At 41.1% G+C, this 22594-nt stretch overlaps 1 protein-coding gene and 1 pseudogene across 1 annotated transcript; one reads left to right on the forward strand and one right to left on the reverse strand.

Annotated features, from left to right (window-relative positions):
- Window positions 1-5708: 5708 nt before the first annotated feature.
- LOC148739483 (transient receptor potential cation channel subfamily A member 1-like) lies at window positions 5709-20658 on the forward strand. Its single transcript, XM_088748198.1, has 2 exons — window positions 5709-5963; window positions 18031-20658. Exons 1-2 carry the CDS (start codon window positions 5709-5711, stop codon window positions 19507-19509), a joined length of 1734 nt encoding a protein of 577 aa, XP_088604324.1. The 3' UTR covers window positions 19510-20658.
- LOC148739484 (uncharacterized) lies at window positions 15402-17215 on the reverse strand (annotated as a pseudogene).
- Window positions 20659-22594: the final 1936 nt, after the last annotated feature.

The following is a 22594-nucleotide window of genomic DNA, read 5'->3' on the forward strand; positions in this document are numbered from 1 at the left end:
TTCCAAATCGATTTCGATCAATTACGATCCTCATCAGTAGTACTCCGCCATGTTTAAAATACTCATAAATAATTGTTCATATAAGTGACTCTGAAATGTCCACACTTCTTCCAGGCTTCATGTAAGCGGTCATGATGTATCAATCACAGCTCGTGGGATTTGAAAAAAGTTCCATTCGTTCTTGGAGTTCATAAGCGAGTCTTCGTTCACATTATTTATCCTCACTCCTTCAGTTATTTGTCTCAGCATCGCGTCATTGTGATAAACCCCCGTCACATCCATTCGGAACTGCTTTACCTCTCTATTGTGTTTCTCTTTACAGTGTTTCCACAATGCAGATCGTTCTTCCTTATTGTTAAGTGATTGCGTATGCTCTTTCCCTCTGGTATACGCGCTCCTGGCTGTTTCCCCTACGTATACGCTGTTACACTGGATACACTTAATCTCATACGTCACACTTTCTCTATCACACGGTCCTTTTCCACCTGTGCTACACACTGGGCAGTCTTCTCGTTCACACTGTCGCGGTTTAAATGGGTCGGACTTTTGGAGTAGTCGTTTAATGGCGATTCCGGCTTTCTCCACCACTTTAATATTGAAACCTTGCTGCTTTATTTCTTTCTGGTATTCCTTCCGTAACCGTGAGTTGGGCGTAGCTGGTACAAATATTACTGATTCATTCCCGCCGCGTTTGTACCAGTTGGATTTCCTTTCGCTCTTTTCCTTTTCTCGTTCCACCTTTCTCCACTCCTTGGGTCGATGTAACGGTCTTTCTCCTTTTCGCTCAGCCCTTTGTCTCGCTCTAAAAGCTTTGAGGGCCGAATCTACAACTTCATATCTGAATTTCTTGCTGTACCCCGAGTATTGCATTCTCAGGACCATCTCGTTAACATTCTCTACTACTCGTTCCCATGGTAACAATCTGCTACAGTTAAGTAAGACCCGAAGGACTTCTTGGGTCAGGACTGTTCTCTTTGTACTCCAGCTTACGGCAGACCTAGCATGTATGACTGTCTTAGAAGCCATGCTCTTGGAATAAAACTCATACATGATCACTGAGGCTGAGGCTTTCTCGTCCTGCCTGTCTGTCTCTTCCCCTTTTGTTTCCATCCACACCTTCAAGTCAAGGATAGGTAGCTTTCCGTCCTGGTGTTTAGAGGGGTAATCTATTTCGAGTTGTATTGACGGGTGTATGTCGTTTCCTATCTGTTTTATCAATGTCATAGTCCTCTCATCGTCACTGATTCCTTGATCCTCAGCTACGGATCTCTCATCCATGTGAGTTTTTCCATCCTTGTACCTCATCCCAACTGGTGTTGCTTGCACAGCCATGTTGATGTCATCCACGTACCGTTTGTTCATTTTCACAACGATGGCCAATTCATTCAGCCTTGTTGCAAATTTTTCATCCCACCAAATCATGAAAATCTGGGCCAGTACCCCGGTTAATTTAAGGCCAATTGGACCACCTCTTATTTGCTTTCTGATCTCGTTATCAAATGTGAAAACATGATTTTTCATAATCACTGTCAATACGACTCTTAATGCCTCTTTCAACATAATACGTTTCGCACGTTCATCTGGCTGTGTGACTGGTGGGTTCCACGATTTAAATCTTTTCTCTTTCTGCTCCTCACTCCCACTTGCAGTGATCGTGGGTGGTCTCCCTCTATTCGTCTTTCTCGTTGGACATACATTTGTAATCTCCATCCTAGCTAGCACTTCCGGTGATGTCGTTAATGCCAGGTACAGACCCAACTCCTGACTGTTGATACTTCGGATACTGATGTTACTCTCGTAGAAAACCTCACACACCTTATCGATTGTGAATCCAATATCAAGACTAGGATATAAAGCAATCACGTCGGTGGAGCCAATTATTAAGTTGTCGTTATCCTGGTCCTGATTAACTCTGTTCATTTCCGCGATCATGTCTTCCGTGCTCGTGCATATGGCGCTATTCTCTCTCGATTTCCATACCTCTGTAAGTACAACGCTCACCAGGTGAGAGAGCTTGCAGTTGTAACCTACCACTGCCCCGCATACCGGTCTAACGGGGGGGCCCTTGTACTCATCACTGTACTCTTTATGGTCCTTACGTAGGGTATATAGCGGTGCTACTTGGCTATCACTATTTAACATATTGTTCTTTACCCTAGTCTCGTTATTGGTCTCGCTCCCTGCATTTAAAATGCGCACCCAAGACGTCGAATGTGCATTTATGAGCTGTTGTAACCGGTCATGTTCATCTTTGGTAATTAAGACGCTATCGACAACGTGCGGTTGAGAAGCTACTCTGTAGTTCCCCATGCTGTCTACGGAGAGGCGACCTGACTTGTCTGTTTGAAACACCACACTCTCCTGACTCTGAACTTTCTTTTTCATTGAAACTAAGCCTTCCTTTTCGTTCTTCTCTAGGTTGCTCCATTTGCAAACCTTTTCATCTTTCACGTATTTTTCTGTTATTTGATTTAATTTTACTTTCAGGTTTTGCATAGCAATTTCCGACCTTTCGTCAAGAGGTTCAGGTAGATGCACTCTCTTGTTGAAGGGGAGATCTGTTGCCCTCATATTGCTGAAATCAAATGTGTTACTCTTAACATCGTACACACTTCCCTTTGTTTCTCCTTCAGGCTCTTTGTTCTCGTCTTGTTGGTTCTTGTCACCCTCGAATTGCTTCCTCTTTGTCCATCTCAGCTTCGCTAGCCCTTTCTCGATCTCCGCCTCACACTCAAGTGAGTGAGTGAGTGTGAGGCGGAGATCGAGAAAGGGCTAGCGAAGCTGAGATGGACAAAGAGGAAGCAATTCGAGGGTGACAAGAACCAACAAGACGAGAACAAAGAGCCTGAAGGAGAAACAAAGGGAAGTGTGTACGATGTTAAGAGTAACACATTTGATTTCAGCAATATGAGGGCAACAGATCTCCCCTTCAACAAGAGAGTGCATCTACCTGAACCTCTTGACGAAAGGTCGGAAATTGCTATGCAAAACCTGAAAGTAAAATTAAATCAAATAACAGAAAAATACGTGAAAGATGAAAAGGTTTGCAAATGGAGCAACCTAGAGAAGAACGAAAAGGAAGGCTTAGTTTCAATGAAAAAGAAAGTTCAGAGTCAGGAGAGTGTGGTGTTTCAAACAGACAAGTCAGGTCGCCTCTCCGTAGACAGCATGGGGAACTACAGAGTAGCTTCTCAACCGCACGTTGTCGATAGCGTCTTAATTACCAAAGATGAACATGACCGGTTACAACAGCTCATAAATGCACATTCGACGTCTTGGGTGCGCATTTTAAATGCAGGGAGCGAGACCAATAACGAGACTAGGGTAAAGAACAATATGTTAAATAGTGATAGCCAAGTAGCACCGCTATATACCCTACGTAAGGACCATAAAGAGTACAGTGATGAGTACAAGGGCCCCCCCGTTAGACCGGTATGCGGGGCAGTGGTAGGTTACAACTGCAAGCTCTCTCACCTGGTGAGCGTTGTACTTACAGAGGTATGGAAATCGAGAGAGAATAGCGCCATATGCACGAGCACGGAAGACATGATCGCGGAAATGAACAGAGTTAATCAGGACCAGGATAACGACAACTTAATAATTGGCTCCACCGACGTGATTGCTTTATATCCTAGTCTTGATATTGGATTCACAATCGATAAGGTGTGTGAGGTTTTCTACGAGAGTAACATCAGTATCCGAAGTATCAACAGTCAGGAGTTGGGTCTGTACCTGGCATTAACGACATCACCGGAAGTGCTAGCTAGGATGGAGATTACAAATGTATGTCCAACGAGAAAGACGAATAGAGGGAGACCACCCACGATCACTGCAAGTGGGAGTGAGGAGCAGAAAGAGAAAAGATTTAAATCGTGGAACCCACCAGTCACACAGCCAGATGAACGTGCGAAACGTATTATGTTGAAAGAGGCATTAAGAGTCGTATTGACAGTGATTATGAAAAATCATGTTTTCACATTTGATAACGAGATCAGAAAGCAAATAAGAGGTGGTCCAATTGGCCTTAAATTAACCGGGGTACTGGCCCAGATTTTCATGATTTGGTGGGATGAAAAATTTGCAACAAGGCTGAATGAATTGGCCATCGTTGTGAAAATGAACAAACGGTACGTGGATGACATCAACATGGCTGTGCAAGCAACACCAGTTGGGATGAGGTACAAGGATGGAAAAACTCACATGGATGAGAGATCCGTAGCTGAGGATCAAGGAATCAGTGACGATGAGAGGACTATGACATTGATAAAACAGATAGGAAACGACATACACCCGTCAATACAACTCGAAATAGATTACCCCTCTAAACACCAGGACGGAAAGCTACCTATCCTTGACTTGAAGGTGTGGATGGAAACAAAAGGGGAAGAGACAGACAGGCAGGACGAGAAAGCCTCAGCCTCAGCCTCAGTGATCATGTATGAGTTTTATTCCAAGAGCATGGCTTCTAAGACAGTCATACATGCTAGGTCTGCCGTAAGCTGGAGTACAAAGAGAACAGTCCTGACCCAAGAAGTCCTTCGGGTCTTACTTAACTGTAGCAGATTGTTACCATGGGAACGAGTAGTAGAGAATGTTAACGAGATGGTCCTGAGAATGCAATACTCGGGGTACAGCAAGAAATTCAGATATGAAGTTGTAGATTCGGCCCTCAAAGCTTTTAGAGCGAGACAAAGGGCTGAGCGAAAAGGAGAAAGACCGTTACATCGACCCAAGGAGTGGAGAAAGGTGGAACGAGAAAAGGAAAAGAGCGAAAGGAAATCCAACTGGTACAAACGCGGCGGGAATGAATCAGTAATATTTGTACCAGCTACGCCCAACTCACGGTTACGGAAGGAATACCAGAAAGAAATAAAGCAGCAAGGTTTCAATATTAAAGTGGTGGAGAAAGCCGGAATCGCCATTAAACGACTACTCCAAAAGTCCGACCCATTTAAACCGCGACAGTGTGAACGAGAAGACTGCCCAGTGTGTAGCACAGGTGGAAAAGGACCGTGTGATAGAGAAAGTGTGACGTATGAGATTAAGTGTATCCAGTGTAACAGCGTATACGTAGGGGAAACAGCCAGGAGCGCGTATACCAGAGGGAAAGAGCATACGCAATCACTTAACAATAAGGAAGAACGATCTGCATTGTGGAAACACTGTAAAGAGAAACACAATAGAGAGGTAAAGCAGTTCCGAATGGATGTGACGGGGGTTTATCACAATGACGCGATGCTGAGACAAATAACTGAAGGAGTGAGGATAAATAATGTGAACGAAGACTCGCTTATGAACTCCAAGAACGAATGGAACTTTTTTCAAATCCCACGAGCTGTGATTGATACATCATGACCGCTTACATGAAGCCTGGAAGAAGTGTGGACATTTCAGAGTCACTTATATGAACAATTATTTATGAGTATTTTAAACATGGCGGAGTACTACTGATGAGGATCGTAATTGATCGAAATCGATTTGGAATTCCGCTACATTTTTACAAGTGACCTTTTATATACCATTTTACACGTTTTTACAATTCTTGTATTCGTTTTATAGTAGTTTTTAGTGCGTCGAACGTGACTACGAGACGTTATGTCTAGCAAACTGACTCAATGTGAAAATTTTGCTTTGTCAAAAAAAGCTGTTCGCACTGAAAATGGTTTCGCGTTGACAGATTTTTTTGCAAATAGTGCGAACAGGCCCTTATGTACCTTCATCATACGGATCCTGTTTTCAAAGTGTGTCTGCTTTCTGACTTTAGATTACTTTTCGAAATGTCGTCGTCGGAAAACTCACCTGAGCCCGGCACCCGTAGTGGTGCACGTGCTCTCTCGTGTTCAGAATTCTTGCAAGGAATATCTGCGCCTTTGGACAATGACTTTTGGTATCGTTACCAAAAGCAAGACTTCGAGGAGGCCCCGCGGATTGCCTTGGAGGCGTCGCTTAATGACGTTCCACTGGTAAGTAGCTTAATATGTTCATTGCTGTTCATCATACTTTCATTATTTTTAGTTTTTTGGGACCGTCGACACATTACCCTCACCCTCGACATGTAACCCTCGACCCTCGACTTTCGACCAAAAGGCAGACCTTGGACCGACTAGATGATCAAGTTATCAACACTCTCGAGTTAGCACCTACATAACGTGACTATTTCAGTATTCAAATGTCAAGATTTTTGCCCGCCAATCTTTGCTTTGCACATTTGTATTACAAACGTGTGATTCAGTAGCAGTAGAGATGGCACCGAGGAAGGTTTCTCACACTTCACTCGGGTCATCATCCCTGAATTAATTCCACAATTGAGTTGGTAGATTATTAGTACCAAAGTTTGTGGATCAATGCCGACACAACATTTTAAGCGGTCGCCTGTTGTCGCCAGTTTTCCAGGCGATTTTCAAAAAATCAACAGTGCCTACATTCGGCTGCAAGATAGCCGCCACTACTCTAACAAGAAGTCTTTAATTGCAACAAAAAATTTCTGTTCCTCGTTTGGGTTGATAACTGCTATGCCTCGCTGTTCTTCTTCGGAAAGCTCTGAGATCATTTCGTAGCTGAGAGATTTGCTGAACACAGTAGATCTCAGTAACATGTCTGTTGACGAAGAAAACCAAAGCCAAGCAAACAAAGAACGACACCTGCTTGACGGCGGTTGGAAATGCCAAAGACACCAACGAACAAGGTCATCTGTAGCCATGACACCCCCAAACAGTGGAACCTCGCTGAGAGCTAAAAACAAGAATCTTCCCCCAAATCTAAAGAATATCAGCGAAAAGGAAGATTTAGATAATCTAAAAAAGGTGCTTTTAATGAAGCAGCGAAGCAGTAGCGTTATCAAGGACGCGCATTACGTGTGCGGAAAAAGAAGGAAAGTTTGGCGTTAGTGCTTCGAAACATGTGCGCATTTGGCGACCCAGAAGCGAAGGGCAATGTCAATGAAATTTTCCAATAGGTGGCTGTAAAAAGGGGAGTATAAACGTTCATCAGAAGTGCTAATAAATTTGGTTTTTAAAAGTTAGGATTTTTTCCCGCTCAACAAGAACAAGGTTTACTTATTTGCATAAACGGATGGCAGTCCTCTAGTAGTGCTGATGAGTGTCAAGTTTTCCTGCATAGAATGTGATGATAATTCTCTCAAAATGCATCTTTTTGGGTCTAATATATGTGCACCCATGGTTATGATTATGCTACAAATACGTTTATCGCAACACCTCAGGAAACTGTTCTGAAAGGAAGCATTTTGAATGAAATTAAACCAGCCAATAGAAAAAGTGTATTAAAAAGAGAAAGAAAAATCAAAACCGCATTCCTGAAACTTTCACCTGTCATCTTTGTAAAAACTAAAATCTTTTTTGAGTCGTTTTCGGGATTTTCCGACTCGAAAAATCCCAAAAAACGATTAAAAAAAAATTTCAGTTGTTAAAAATCAAAACGAGAAACAAGTTTCAAACGGCAGGAATCGAACAGCGAGGGATGTAGCTGAGGAAAAGATTAGCAGGCTTTTTTCATTAGTCGAGCCGGTTTTTTTTTCCTCAACTGTCACGTCTTTGTTTTCCAGAGCAGTCTGAGCCAGTTGTAAGCTCTTTTTCAGCAGGTGAAACTAAAAGTATAGAGTAACACAGTATTTTCTTTTGTTATAGATCACACCCAAAGGTGCAGTATAACCCAATGTTTTATTTAGTTAAAGGCAACTAACATAGGTTGCACTTAAGGTGGCACACCCATGGGTGCAGTGTAACCCAGTGTTATATTTAGGTAAAGATAACTAACATAGGCTGCACTTTAGGTGGCACACCCATGGGTGCAGTGTAACCTAGTGTTTTATTTAGTTAAAGATAACTAATATAGACTGCACTTTAGGTGGCACACCCATGGGTGCAGTGTAACCCAATGTTTTATTTAGGTAAAGATAACTAACATAGGCTGCACTTTAGGTGGCATACCGATGGGTGCAGTGAAACCCAGTGTTTTATTTAGGTAAAGATAAGTAACATAGATGCCCTTTAGGTGGCACACCCATGGGTGCAGTGTAACCTAGTTTTTTCTTTAGTTAAAGGTAACTGACAGTGGCTGTACTTTAGGTGGCACACCCATTGGTGCAGTGTAACCCAGTGTTGTTTTTTGTGAAAGGTATCAAACATAGGCTGCGCTTTAGGTGGCACACTCATGGTTGCATTGTAACCTAGCGTTTTATTTAGTTAAAGATAACTAACACAGACTGTACTTTAGGTGGTATACCCATGAGTGCAGTGTAACCCTGTGTTTTATTTTGTGAAAGGTATCAAAGATAGGCTGCACTTCAGGTGGCACACTCATGGTTGCATTGTAACCCAGCGTTTTATTTAGTTAAAAATAACCAACAGAGGCTGTACTTTAGGTGGCACACCCATTGGTGCAGTGTAACCCAGTGTTTTATTTTGTGAAAGGTATCAAACATAGGCTGCACTTTAGGTGGCACACCCACATCCTCCCCCTGAAGTCTAAGTCGGTACAAACCAACGAGCCGCCCTGGGTCAATCAACAATTGAAGGGTCTCATTCACAGCCGCCAAAAGGCCCTCGCTCAAGGCGACCAGGAGCAGTACCGCACCCTACGAAACCGCGTTAATCGTGAGAGGAAAGTATGCCGTGCAAAGTTCTATAACTCCAAGGTTGAACATCTGAAGGACTGTAAACCCGCAGTTTGGTGGCGTGAGGTAAAGAAGCTCAGTGGTATGTCAGACGCAGCTTCTAGAGGCGTTAATCCAGCTACCCTCTACCAACATATTGATTGTGGTCAGAGAGGTTCGCCTCCAAGCACGATAGACATTGCTAACACCATCAACCAGGCGTTCTTGGCTCCTATGCGCGTCTTCACCCCCCTTTCACCTAACACCTCAACCAACTCTGACCAGGAGAGTGCTTTCCAGGTATCAGAATTCTCTGTTTTAAAGAAGCTATCCGCCTTAAATCCAACTAAGGCAACCGGTCCGGACGGAATCCCCGGTTGGCTTCTTAAAGAGAATGCAGATTTACTAGCACTGCCTGTGACTGATATCCTTAACTGTTCGTTTAAGGAAGCACGGTTGCCTCAGTCTTGGAAGGACGCTAACATCACTCCAGTACCAAAGCAGAACCCAATACACGATGTAAACAAACATCTACGTCCAATATCCCTAACTCCCGTGCTTTCTAAGGTTGCTGAAGATTTCGTCGTGGAGAGTTTCCTCAAGCCTGTTGTGTTGGCGAAAGTGGATGTACGGCAGTTTGGGACTGTGCCAGGTTCCAGTACGACACAAGCACTAATAAGCATGGTCCACTCATAGCTTAGTGCTACGGATGGGAACGGTGCAACTGTCAGAACCATCCTCTTTGACTTCCGCAAGGCGTTTGACCTTATTGACCACCAGATCCTAGTTCAGAAGCTCATTTCATACGATCTTCCAAGCGGAATAATTGACTGGATAGTGGACTTTCTGTCCTGTCGCCGACAACGTGTTAAACTTAGTCAGGACTGTTACTCGGAGTGGGGGGCCATCCCATCAGGGGTCCCACAGGGCACAAAACTTGGCCCCTGGTTATTTACTATTATGATAAACGACCTCATCATCCCGGGTACAGACATGTGGAAATATGTCGATGACTCCACTATTTCTGAAACAGTCATGAAGTCTGAGGTCAGCAAAGTCCAACAAGCGGTTGACGAACTCGCGACGCAAGCTTCTGCTGACAAGTTCCAATTAAATGAAACCAAGTGCAAGGAACTGCGCATAACATTCAGTCACTCTAGAAAGAACTTTGATCCAATTAAGGTTAATGATCAGGACTTAGAGTGTGTAGAGCAAGCAAAGATCTTAGGTTTGCAGATATCTTGCGATCTTACGTGGAATAATCACGTATCCGAAGTTGTAAAGAAAGTAAACAAGCGCCTGTATTTTTTGCGTCAGCTTAAGCGTGCACAGGTCAAGTCGGAGGAACTTTTGCTCTTCTATTTGACTTGTATTAGGCCTGTCACTGAATATGCATGCCCTGTTTATCATCATAGCCTCCCGCAATACCTTTCAGTAGATCTTGAGAGATGTCAAAGGCGAGCTTTACGTATTATCTATCCAGATTGTTCGTACAATGAGGCGCTTCTTTTGACTGGTCTAGTTCCCTTACACAACCGCCGCGAGTTCTTATGTGATAAGCTTTTTAATTCCATCCTGTCTAATCCCTCGCACAAGCTCTATAGCTTACTACCTCCCAAGAATGAGTGCGAAGTCAATTTAAGGAGTCAGCACTCTTTTACTACACGGCGCCTCCACACCATTCGTACTCGAAATAGTTTTATCCATCACTATGTCCATAAAGCAATGATGTAATATTGTTTTTCTCTTAATTATATATTTTTGTCTTTTTAAATTAGTTCTTCTTAGCCATGTATTTTTTGTAGTATATATTTTATTGTAAATCAAACGTAATTCAGCCTGTGGCTGCAAGGTTTTTGATAATAAACTATCTATCTATCTATCTATCTATCTATGGGTGCATTGTAACCCAGCGTTTTATTTAGTTAAAGACAACTAACATAGACTGTACTTTAGGTGGCATACCCATAAGTGCAGAGTAACCCAGTGTTTTATTTAGGTAGACGTAACTAACATAGGGTGCACTTTAGGTAGCACACCGATGGGTGCAGTGAAATCCAGTGTTTTATTTAGGTAAAGATAACTAACATAGATGCACTTTAGGTGGCACACCCACGGGTGCAGTGTAACTCGGTGTTTTATTGAGGTTAAGATAGACTGCACTTTAGGTGGCACATCCATGGGTGCAGTGTAACTCAGTGGTTTATTTGGGTAAAGATAACTAACATAGATGCACTTTAGGTGGCACACCCATGGGTGCAGTGTAACCCAGTGTTTTATTTAGTTAAAGATAACTAACATAGGCTGCACTTTAGGTGGCACACCCATGGGTGCAGTGTAACCCAGTGTTATATTTAGGTAAAGATAACTAACATAGGCTGCTCTTTAGGTGGCACATTGATGGGTGCAGTGTAACTTAGTGTTGCTCGTGAGTGACTGTAACCCAGTTTTTTCCAAAGAGTACTGCCCTTTAAGTAGTATAAAGACATGGAGACATTCTCTTCATGAAAATGAAATTTTTGTGAGGAAACATCTCCTCAAGTAGCATAGTAGCACATTGTTGTGAAATTAATGCATTTTTCCAAATGTATAGTACTTTTCAGAAGCTTTTTTCGATTCGATTGCACCATGACTATTTCTTTACCGCTACTCCTCTTGCATTATATTTATTTAAAGGGAGACTGTCACGGATTGACATACGCAGAAGCATACACTCTCTCCGAGACTTGTCACGCTCGACCGACATTATGTAAATATCAATGAGCTGAAGAATTCTGTATATATTTTGCATTTAAATCAAGTTTATCCAAAGCAAACACTCACGAAAGTGAATTTTCTTTTACTGAGGAACCTTCGGTGATCTTTTGTAAATATAAAAGTGCTTGTACGACGGAGCGCAAAGAAAATAGTTCTCGTGGGTGCCCGTGCAAAGGGAGAAACGTGCTGTGTACAGATGAATGCAAATGTGGAACAAGCAATAAACCTTGCAGAAACAGTGTATGCATATAAAGTTGAATACATGCATGAAAAGTTGTATACATTCACTCCTTTTGTGGCTTGAATGTCCAAAAAGCGTACGAAATAATTTGTGTATTGCTTTTAAATTTCTTCAGGATTCGAACGAGCAGTCGTCATCTGCCTATGAAAGCCGTAGAGTTCGCCTGAGGCTTGCCTACGATCCAGTTATAATGTGTAGTAGAATAAACGTCTGCCTCGCAAATGCTACAAATGTCTGTAATATCTGGCATTATTTTATTTCCCTATCAGCAGAATCGCTGTCACTGAGAGACTCAACCTGGATCAAATTTTGCCTGCAGCCACAACTTAAATGTCTTTTCTTCCACATAAGTACGCTTATGGTTTCTTAGCCACGCTTTCCTGTATTCCCCTCTGTCTTCAACCTTTCGTTTCCGCCCTGAGTTGATGCGTTTATCGCCATGTCCGGATCCTCCGCTAGACGCCATTTTGAATTTGTGAATACAACTTGAAAAAGCCAGGCTGACTTTTTCAAGTTTCGATCAGCTACACGAGCATGCGTAGACCGTGACTGTGTCCCTTTAAGTGAATAATTTTTATGACAGAAAATGTCCTTCTCTCAATAACATGGCGGAATGACACAATTTACACAAAAATATTACCTTGATACTTTCTGATAGGAAATATTAAATTTTTGACTAGCACAGTTGAGTCTCATTTTGTTTACCCGCCTAATCGATAAACGGACAAAATTGCTCCGATTTTGAGACGACATTACAGGTTTTTGGCAGCGACTGCCGAGAAACTGAATGTGCCGTGGAATCACAACCAATTACGAAAGATTGTTTCTCCCTTCTAGCAGTCATTACAAAGCCGTTTTTTCCTCTCAAAATTGGATGTAGTTCACACATCAAGGTTATAAATTGATAAAAGAAAATTATTTTCAATTATCCCGTTCTCAATAGGTTCTTATTCAAGTCAAATGGGTCCTAAACTTTTTCTCGTGACAGAATCATGGGGAAGAAGTTGATCTTCATTTTAATAAGGACTTACATAGTACTCCGTATCAAAATCGCTGAGATTTTAATTACTAAACTTTCAATGAAACTATTGTAAGATAATTCATTACTTGACGAGAGAGTTCCGCATTAAATGACTTCCGAAATTTATAGGCGGAAAAATTGTTTTTTTCTCTTTTTGGATTAGATTGAAGTTAGACATTTTACCTCACGTTTACAAAGAGAAAGTTTTAAAATCTCAAAAAGCGTCCGATTTATTTAGGAATTGTATTTTGAAATCAAATTTAATAAATTACGAAGGTTTCATAATCTTGTAAATGGGCGAACCCCTAGGGGAATATTCGCGGCAATTTCATGTTAGGGGCCGGTCATTTGGGTTTTTAAGGGGGGGGGGGGGGTGGTGGGTGATTTCTGGTTATCAAGAATTTTTTTCTTCTAGCAATCTGCTGTGCAGGATTTTTCATTCCAACTTTTTGGTACATTTTTTCTGTTACATTTTTTCTGTTACATTTGGGCTGTATGCAATTTTTTTCTTCCAACAAGCGCTTGCAGGAATTTTTTTTTTCAAAATCACCCTTCCCTCCCTCAAAAGTTGAATGGTCGGCCCCTTATTTGCATATTTTGTTACAGTGCCCACTTCACAAAATTTACACGTGGAAGTTCTCAGCTAAAGAAGTCTTCTCGTGGATAAAAAACATAAATCAAAATTAAAGAGGAGTCCTTGGGCAAAGGAAAAGAAAAAAGTATGCCTAAAGAAGAGAGAAATGGCACCATTTTGTCATGAAAAAACAGTCGTGGCACTCCTCTCCATGCTGGCATTTAAATTGCGAACAAAGAGGGTGCCATAAGATCTACATTTGTCGAACATAGGGTTAAAAAAGAAGTTTCCTTTACTGAATAAGCAATTACTGGCCTTGGTACAAAAACATGGGCAATCGCTTCGAATCGTATGAAATTATGAATAAACCTTCCCGAGGGAACTCATTTCAGCGATAAGGGTATTCCTTAAGCTGTCTTTTGATTCACTGTTTTGCTTGTCAGCAGTTTCTTCAGCTCTATCTTTTTTTCCGTGGGTTTTTCCTCTGCTAGCTTTGTCCATTACGTAGCGTTCAACAGAGTGAGATAAAAAAATAAAAAAAACCTGACTGCTGTGCGACACTTTTCCCGGGAAACTCTTGATCCATTGTCATTGACGCTAGGAGGTTTAGTCTTCCCATTAGTTCGCGGTTTTAGGAGACGAGATAATCTCTTGGTGAGGCGCCAGTTGTTTACAAACCTTGAGGAAGTAAAATCTCGCATTTGATTTTAAGAGGCTAGGAATACATCCACTTTGAGCGAATTTATAGGGTTTGTAGATTTGATCGATTTTCGTAAAATTTCGCCAAAATATTCCAGGAATAATGACGAACGAAAACGTGTCAGGGAATTTTGATAATTGAAATATTTTTCACGTGGTGTCCATTTACGCAACACGTTTTGCATATTTAACGCTGCTCCAACTTTGGATGCGGATATGTAGACAATCAATCAGAATATCGGAAAAGCCCGTCAAAGTTTTGTTGATTGATACCTTGTGAATAAGACTGTACAGCCATTTTGATCGTGCTGCGGGTTCCGACACCCGTTGAATTCAACAGAAGGACCCTCGGTCGTTTCACGCCTTACTAGCTTCTGACACTCCTTAAATGAAAAAAATGCCTAAATTATATTTTTGTCGTAAACTGCATTTATTAAGCTTTCTCTTGATGTGTAGTTTATTTTATTATATAGAAACTGATGAAATACCAAAATTTCTCCTTTTACTAAAAAATATCTTCACCACGCGCAGTGAAGATACTATTTTTATCTTTCACGTGTGAGGATATTGATGTGGCCATGGTTACCAACATAATTACCCAGTTACAATAGAGCTTCTCGCTCAGGCGCGCGGTCGGTTGATTTGAAATTTCATTAGTATCTATATAATAAACAGAACATTACATGGCCGCTTGGGGATACGAATTTTATCTTCTCGTGCTGAAAGTATCTCTCATGAGTGAGCGCAGCTCACTCGCAAGAGATACTTTCAGCACGAGAAGATAAAATTCGTATCCCCAAGCGGCCATGTAATATCCTCTATAAGGTTTTCTCGAAACTAGTGCGCGTACGAATTTTCCTCGAATGACACCCGCGAAGGTGTGAAGTAACTTTAAATTGCACACAACAACAACAACAACAACAGCAACATTTTTTATTCACACTATTCAGGTAGAAGAAAAAGAGCAAGAAGAAAAAAAAACAAAACAAGTATAGAAAAGTTAATAGTAGAAGATCTATAATTATATACACACATGATTTTTTAATTAGTGTGCAACAGCCAAAGAAACAAAGCTTTCGAGTTGGCTGCTGCTTACTTACAATTAAAAAAAGGAACGAAGAAAACAAATAATAATTATGACTAAATTAATAAAAGCGATATCGCACGAATTGCGAAGCGATGAGTGCAATACCAGTTTTCAAGGACAATTTGACGCGGAATCCACGAGTCAAGTGATGAATTTTCCTTGAATCGCATATTTGAATAAAGACAAGAAAAAAAAAAAAGAAAACTGCATTACTTGTGGCTGTTATGTATACGTAGATACGAAACAATATCGCTTAGCCTTGTTTTCAACTGGCAATTCCACGCAGAGCACCTCGCTTCGTTAACCAATCAGAATGCGAGATTTCATGCAAAGATGCAATTCTATCTGATATTTGGTCTGCTGACTTGGAAAAAGGTACACCTTAAATTTAACCTCAGCAATCTTAATAGAGGAAACATCAAGGCTAGGTCTCTCTGACGGCTTATCTCAGGTTGATCAATTCTCGACCCTGTCATAACAATCCAACAAAGACGATAGCGCCTCAAGCATTCTTCAGTACAATGAAATATATGAAGTTCATATATTTTGAACTGCGGTATTAGATACGTATGATGTACGATCCTCGCAGTAGATAGCGCTATTTAAGCAATAGCGAAAATCAGACCTGAAAAAAATCAGGCCTGTACGGGATTCGAACCACTGACCTCTGCGATACTAGTGCAGCGCTCTCACCAATTGAGCTAACAAGCCAACTGGGAGCAGGCCGTTAAGTTGATTCATAATAAACCCGTGAAAGGGTTTATTACGAATCAGGTTCAAGGTTCGAATTCCGTACAGGCCTGATTTTTTTCAGGTCTGATTTTCGCTATTGCTTAAATAGCGCTATCTACTGCGAGGATCGTGCATCACACGTATCTAATACCGCAGTTCAAAATATATGAACTTCATATATTTCATTGTACTGATTTATCACTTTCACGGGTTTATTACGAATCAACTTAACCGCCTGCTCCCAGTTGGCTTGTTAGCTCAATTGGTAAGAGCGCTGCACTAGTATCGCAGAGGTCAGTGGTTCGAATCCCGTACAGGCCTGATTTTTCTCAGGTTTGATTTTCGCTATTGCTTAAATAGCGCTATCTACTGCGAGGATCGTGCATCATACGTAACAAGCATTCTTCCTAATAAAAAAAATGTCACTGACAACGCTGTAGAGTCGTTCACTTACAACCTCAGGGGCTAAATAGCTTTGCCCTTCGTATTTCATAACGGTGCCGTTTCTGCGGTACAACGGAACAGATGAAACCTTAAGGCTCTTTCCAAAGTCTAGAAGAACTGGGCTGAATTCCCCACAGATTGAGGGCCGTTCTAGTACACATTGTTTCCTTTTATATCGTTATGAAGGTATCCTTTAGAATGCACGTGGTCTAAAGCACATCATATCTTTTGAAATATAGAAATACAGTTTGCTGTAGTTACAACGTTGTTATCGTCCTCTTGATGGAGAGTTAAACTTTCTTACTGGACACTTTGAAATTGAGTCGCAAGGCATAATGGTGAGGTCCTTGTAACAAAACCAAAAATCATGCGTACATTCGGATGGTCCCCCAAAGCAGAAGCAACCTTTGTTTCGTGGAGTAAATCTCTCCTTATTCTTTCTTTATCCTCTTCATTGTGGGTCATTCGCTAGACAATAATCTCGATGCCTCGATAGCGCCTGAGAAAACACACTCCAAGGCTTCCACTGTCAACTGGATTTTAGACAAGTATTCAATGTCTTCTGGCCTACGTTCTTTGGCTTCAAATTTGGATCCATTGATCGCTGTGGTTTTTTTTTCTTTTGCAATTAAAAAGGTTTGTTGACGTTTCTAGCGAGGTTTCTGCGAGACAATTGCGTCGGCACCAACCGCCATTTGAATCATCTTAGCAGCTCTTGAGCAACCACCCAAGTCCACGTTCTTCTCTCTGTTGCCTGGTTTAAGCGCGAGGAGACAGGGTTCTTGATATTTTTCGGCTCAAGATATTGGTTCGAAAGACGCAGCTTCTTTTCCTTAGCCACAGAAGTACATGGGACCTCGTCATTTGCTTCGTGGTTGAATTATTTTAGTTCAACATTTTTATTCGTTGAATTCGGCATTTGCTTCCCTTGTTTCCTCTTTCCCCTTCTTTTCTCTGTCTGTTTCTTTCTTCTGGAGTGTTTTTCGTGTTTTGATAACTCGCTCTTTTCGTTTTTCTTCATTTTCAAATTCCTTCACAAATTCCGTCATAATTATGCAGCTAACTGATCTATTTTCGAAATACAAATGAGCTCGAGATCGGTGTACTAGTATAAAACAAAGGCTATTTGATGTGCAAGAAATTCAATGCTCGTTTTAATGAGCTCGATGACATGTACAAGCCGGAGTTGCTCTTCAATCGTGTCTGGTTTGCTTTCAGTATGTGACATTCTTCTGTCAGAAGAACGTCGGGAAAAACACCTCATAAGGATCATACGTGACAACACCCGCCGCGCCTCGACTAACGCTTAAAAAGCTCTATACCATTCCTCACAATAAAATTATAAGGAATTGTATGGAGCTCTCCGGGATACTTGCAGTGTAAGCCCCATGTGTCTTCTCATGTGAGTGAAGCGGGGAGAGAGGGTTTTCGAAGGACTTCAGTTTGGGAATCACATGGTTTTCAGAGGGACTACAGGAGGTTTACAGGAGGGACTATTGAGAATTGACCGCCCTTGAGGGGGACCATATAAATAGCACAGAACCTTGTAGGAGCATTAGATTCCTTCCCTCCCCCCCCAGCGATAAATAATGACGGATGCCGAAACAGAATGTCTTGCTCGTTAAAGGTTAAGAAATCACATTTCCATTTTCAGTGTTTTTGGATAATAATCCTCAAGTGATGTACTAGATTTTATGTTTGTTTTATTTTGACTACGTTCTGACATGCCAACTTGTGTATGGATCATTGTCACACAATGCAGACACATTTAGAGGATCTGATTCTGTCGTAAGAGCTATTTTTTAGTTATGAATTTCGTTCGCTTTTAATATGTCAACTTACCATAGGGTAATTTTTATTTCAGGCTAGCCTTACATCCCTCTCCAGAAAAGCTTTTCTTCATGTAGATGCACTATCCGGCTTCAATAAACTACACGCGGCTGTATTTCATGGCGACTATGACACGTTTATGAAAGCTGCGATCCATCTTGGGAATTTTGTTCAAGACATGAATTTACTAAGAACAGGAAGCCAAGCAAAGGTATTTCCTGGAAAAACTGCGTTAGAAATTCTCTGGGCTCTGCAAAATAAAGGAGAAGGAAATCTTGATATAGAAACATTTTACGAAGAGCATGTTGAGAAGATCGATTCATTAACCGAGCTGCACTTATGTGACTGCAATAATGATGCTGAGAAGGCTGTGGAGATTGTTCTAAACGAGGGTGTGGATATAAACATACCAGGAAAATGCAACCGCACACCTTTGATGTGGGCGAGTATATCATCATCTGGTGACTTTATCAATACCCTCATTGATCTTGGAGCTGACGTAAATGCTCAGAGGACGGACAGCAAGGCTGCACCTTTGCATTTGGCAGCTTGGTACAACAACTACGTGGCCGTTGACATCCTTTTAAAGCATGGAGCCAATTTATGTCTTCCAAACATCCCTGAAAGGATGGGATTGCATAAGTTTGTAGATAGTGGATTCTTAAGCGTCTCCCGGCTACTAATAGATTCAGGATGTGACGTCAACCTGTGCAACACCAAGGGTCAAAGCCCGCTTTTTTTCGCCGTCAAAAATAAACAAAAATACATAGTCAAATGTTTACTGGAAAGCGAGGCTGATGTGAATCTGAAATATAAAGAGAATGCAAGTGATAGAATCTATCTCGTTCGTGGGACAGACGGGGGAAAACTATGCTGGCAATATGTCCTGGTAAAGAAAGCCTTAATGCCCTTGTTCTTAAGGCGGACTAATGGTGGTAGTCTTGACGTTGCCGACTTTGGACTCATCCTCACGAGTGGGTGGGGAAAGGATCCTCCAGAGAACGTACGGCAAAGTATCAATGAAATGGGTTATACCTTTCCTGACACACAAAGTCAGACAGTTCTTCATGTTGCTAGCAAAAGTGCTGGTCCCGACATTGTAGAGCTCATTGTGAAGTACAAAGCAGATATAAATGCATGTGATGAGGACGGATTCACACCTCTGCATTTTGCAGCGATGAATGGCAACATTCCAGTTGTTAAAAAGCTGGTTGAACTCAACGCCAATATTGACTTGAAAGTGGATGGAAAAGATGCAGCTGACTTGGCTCAAATGAACGAGGAAACAGAAATTGCAGAGTATTTTAAATCTAGAAGAAGCCTTCTCCAAATAGACTCGGAAAGTCATTCGGCAGAAAGTCAATCGGCGGAAAGTCATTCAGCGGAAAATCAATCGGAAGAAAGTCAACCGGCAGGAGGACAATCGATTTTAATAGGCGCCATTAAAGGTGCAGAACAAGGCTTAAAGTTCCTCGAACAGGGCTTAAAGTTCTTCGAAGAAAAATACAGTTAATTTATGCCGTTCATCATTATTTTGGACTTTTCAGAACACGATTTTTGTGTTACAAATGATCAGTGCAACTTTGATTTTTTGCAAGGGTAAACTGTGATCATGATATCATCGTGAAGATTTCAATTTATAACCGCATGGCACTATTATTTCCATCACCGTGTTACCCAAGTCATTTAATGAGTGAACATAAATTGACTTTCGACTGAGATAATGTATTGACTTTTTTTTAAAGAAACTTTGATTGGGACAGTGGAAATGACTGGCCGTGTGAAAATCGTGTGGTTATACGCTTTTACTTCGTACATAGTGAAAGGTTTTTACCCCAGTTATTTCACTTGCATATATGATCGATACAACAATCGATTCAACAGGTATTTTTATAATGTGATGTAGCCAGCAGGGATTCTAACACAATAGTTTCTCTTAGCACAGTTTTCAATCAATTGTAAGTAGCTTTTTTTTGAAAAAATAGCCTTAGAAGCTAAAAGAACAACAACAACAAAATATAGCCAAGCATGGAATCTAGTTGTTCACGATATGAGCCTAAGGCAACATACCAAAATATAGGCATGTGCTTTCCTATCACAATCCTTCTGTTTGTACACCGATGCAAACATTATAGCCAAAGAAAATCAGGTATAGAAAGCGGCTGAATGAAAATTAAGTGGTTTTACATTTATCTTTTGTACATATGTTGCATTTTTTTTACCCTGACTTGTCGAGGTCCTTATATGTATTGACACATCGACTGATTATATGATATGGGTATTTTAAAATTAGCAAATGGGGGTTCTAACAAAATTTAAAGCTGTTCTTCGCACAGCTTTAGATACAATTTCTTGAAGTAGTCTCTACACAGTCCGCTTAAACGCCAAAAAGAATGATACTGATGATACAAAACATAATACAAAGAGAAAAAACCATACTAGGCAAGGTTGGCAACATACAAATACGCCGATATGCGCCACCCTCCGAAAAATCCACAGTATCTGTATGCAACCGTCTTGAAAGTATTTGTTCACAGTACTTGTCAGCTCTGGTAAAACGAAAGAGGCTGATTGTTTTTTTTTCTTTACAAATAGATTAATTTTTTAGTATAACTTTTCAATGCTAAAATTTGTACGCTTATTAAAGTTCTCAGTCAGTATACCTTTTGCAGTGTTTGTAGCTGAGAAAACCTTTTAGAATGCGGACCTAAAGTCTTCGCAGTAGCCAATTTGAACAAAGAGAAACATCCAAGGGAACCAATCAGAACCCAAAGTAGATACGTGTTAAAGCCCTAAAGGGCGGGAAAACGGGAGCAACCGGCCAATTCGCGATTGGTTACGGTTTTGGTTCTGGTTGGACGGGATGTTGGCGAAAGTTTAATGAACAATCATAGAAATTGGTGTAATAAAACCGATTTCATTCTATGTAACCTTCCACACTCTAATTTAAACCAACATGGGGTAATTTAAGACAATTTAACCGTCAACCGTCAGATCGGAAAAAATTAACCGTCAATCGTTAAAGCAACCCCCCCTTCCTCCTCCCCCCATTACGTTTCACTTGTAAGCGTACCTCTTGGCTGAATGACAACTATGCTTCTCTGTGGTAGAACGTATGCCGGCCGCCCCACCAGGCCAGATATTAATGTACGTCACTACTTAATTAGTTACCGTCTGACAACGAAGAATAAAAGTAGTAAGATTTCACACATACGAAATGATTTTTTTTTTTATATTTTTGTGAATTTAGTATTTTTACTGGTCTGTATTTGCATTTTTAGTGACATGCATAAAATCCTCTACCCCCACTCCCCCACCCCTCTCCTCCCCTCCACCCGCACCCCTGGGCAATAAATGATGATGATGATGACTGGTTCTTTACTCGTATGAATATTTATGTTCCCGTGTCCAAATCTAAAACATCATATGTTATTCGTATGTCACTCGAGGTACTCGCGTGATTTTGAAAGCGGAAAACTGTTTTTTTTTTCAGATCGGAACGAACATGACACCGTCGTTAGCGCTGCATGTATCTGATAAATTCGAGTATCACGTCATTGCCTGATAGGGATCTTTTTATTTTTCTTATTCAGTCCCTTTTTCTTGGTATTTATAACACTTTTTAGGTTTGGGTTTGTTTATTCATTCCTACCTACACACAGAGTTATTCAAAGTCAATTCTTTTAGAGGGTATTTTCTGACTTGGCTTTGAATTGTCCAAGGCTCAAGTTTGTTGTTCAGAAAGGGACTTCCCCGTTGCAAGGGGTGTGTCTGACCTTGCAAGTCGTGGTAGCGGTACACTCTCTCATGTTTCACTCGCTATTTCTACACTTCATTAATTCCTCGGAGCCATTGGCGTATGAAGGAGCAGTGGTAGCTCGTGGATAAATGTTCAGACATCCAAGCAGTTTGTTTGCAGCTTCACTCTTTCCAGATGCATCTCATTTGTACTTGAATGTTAAGATAGGCTTAACAGCTCTTCCCAAGCTGTACTAAATAATGATACAACATAATTAAACCGAATTAAGTGTATCTTACCGGTAATAGTGCTTTGTACTCAGACGGAAAAAACCAACACTACCAGTCTCTATGAGGGCATTTCGTAAGGAATTGCTCCCATTTTGTGTCGAGATATCCTTGAAATCATAAACGAACAATGCTCAGTGGGCGCGAACGAAACAGCGCGATGTAGGCATTCGTCCAATTCATTCCTTCACTTCATTTGATATGTTTGGATGGTATACGGTCTGTTTGGGTTTAGAATAACTGTCTAAGGCAAAGCATTATTTTCTGAAAATTTTGTAAGAGCTGCTAGAAAAGACAAAACAGCCTTAATTTGCACAAGCTAAGCTAAGTAGAGAACGAATTTTAACAAACAACGCAAGTCAACTGCTTGCTTGCGAAGGACTTCCACGATCGCGAGACTTTCAATTTGAAATGAACGGCAGAGTATACATACTATGGCCTCATGTTATGATCATTCCAATCGAGCTACCTGATGAAAACAAAGCGTAGATTCAAAAGTTTAATCGCTGTTTGGTGAGGAAATACACGCTTTTCATAATGGCCGACGTTGCGCGCGCCTGGGAACGATTTTA

The sequence above is a fragment of the Stylophora pistillata genome, chromosome 2 (genome assembly GCF_964205215.1).
Source record: "Stylophora pistillata chromosome 2, jaStyPist1.2, whole genome shotgun sequence".
In the NCBI taxonomy this organism is placed as follows: domain Eukaryota; kingdom Metazoa; phylum Cnidaria; class Anthozoa; order Scleractinia; family Pocilloporidae; genus Stylophora; species Stylophora pistillata.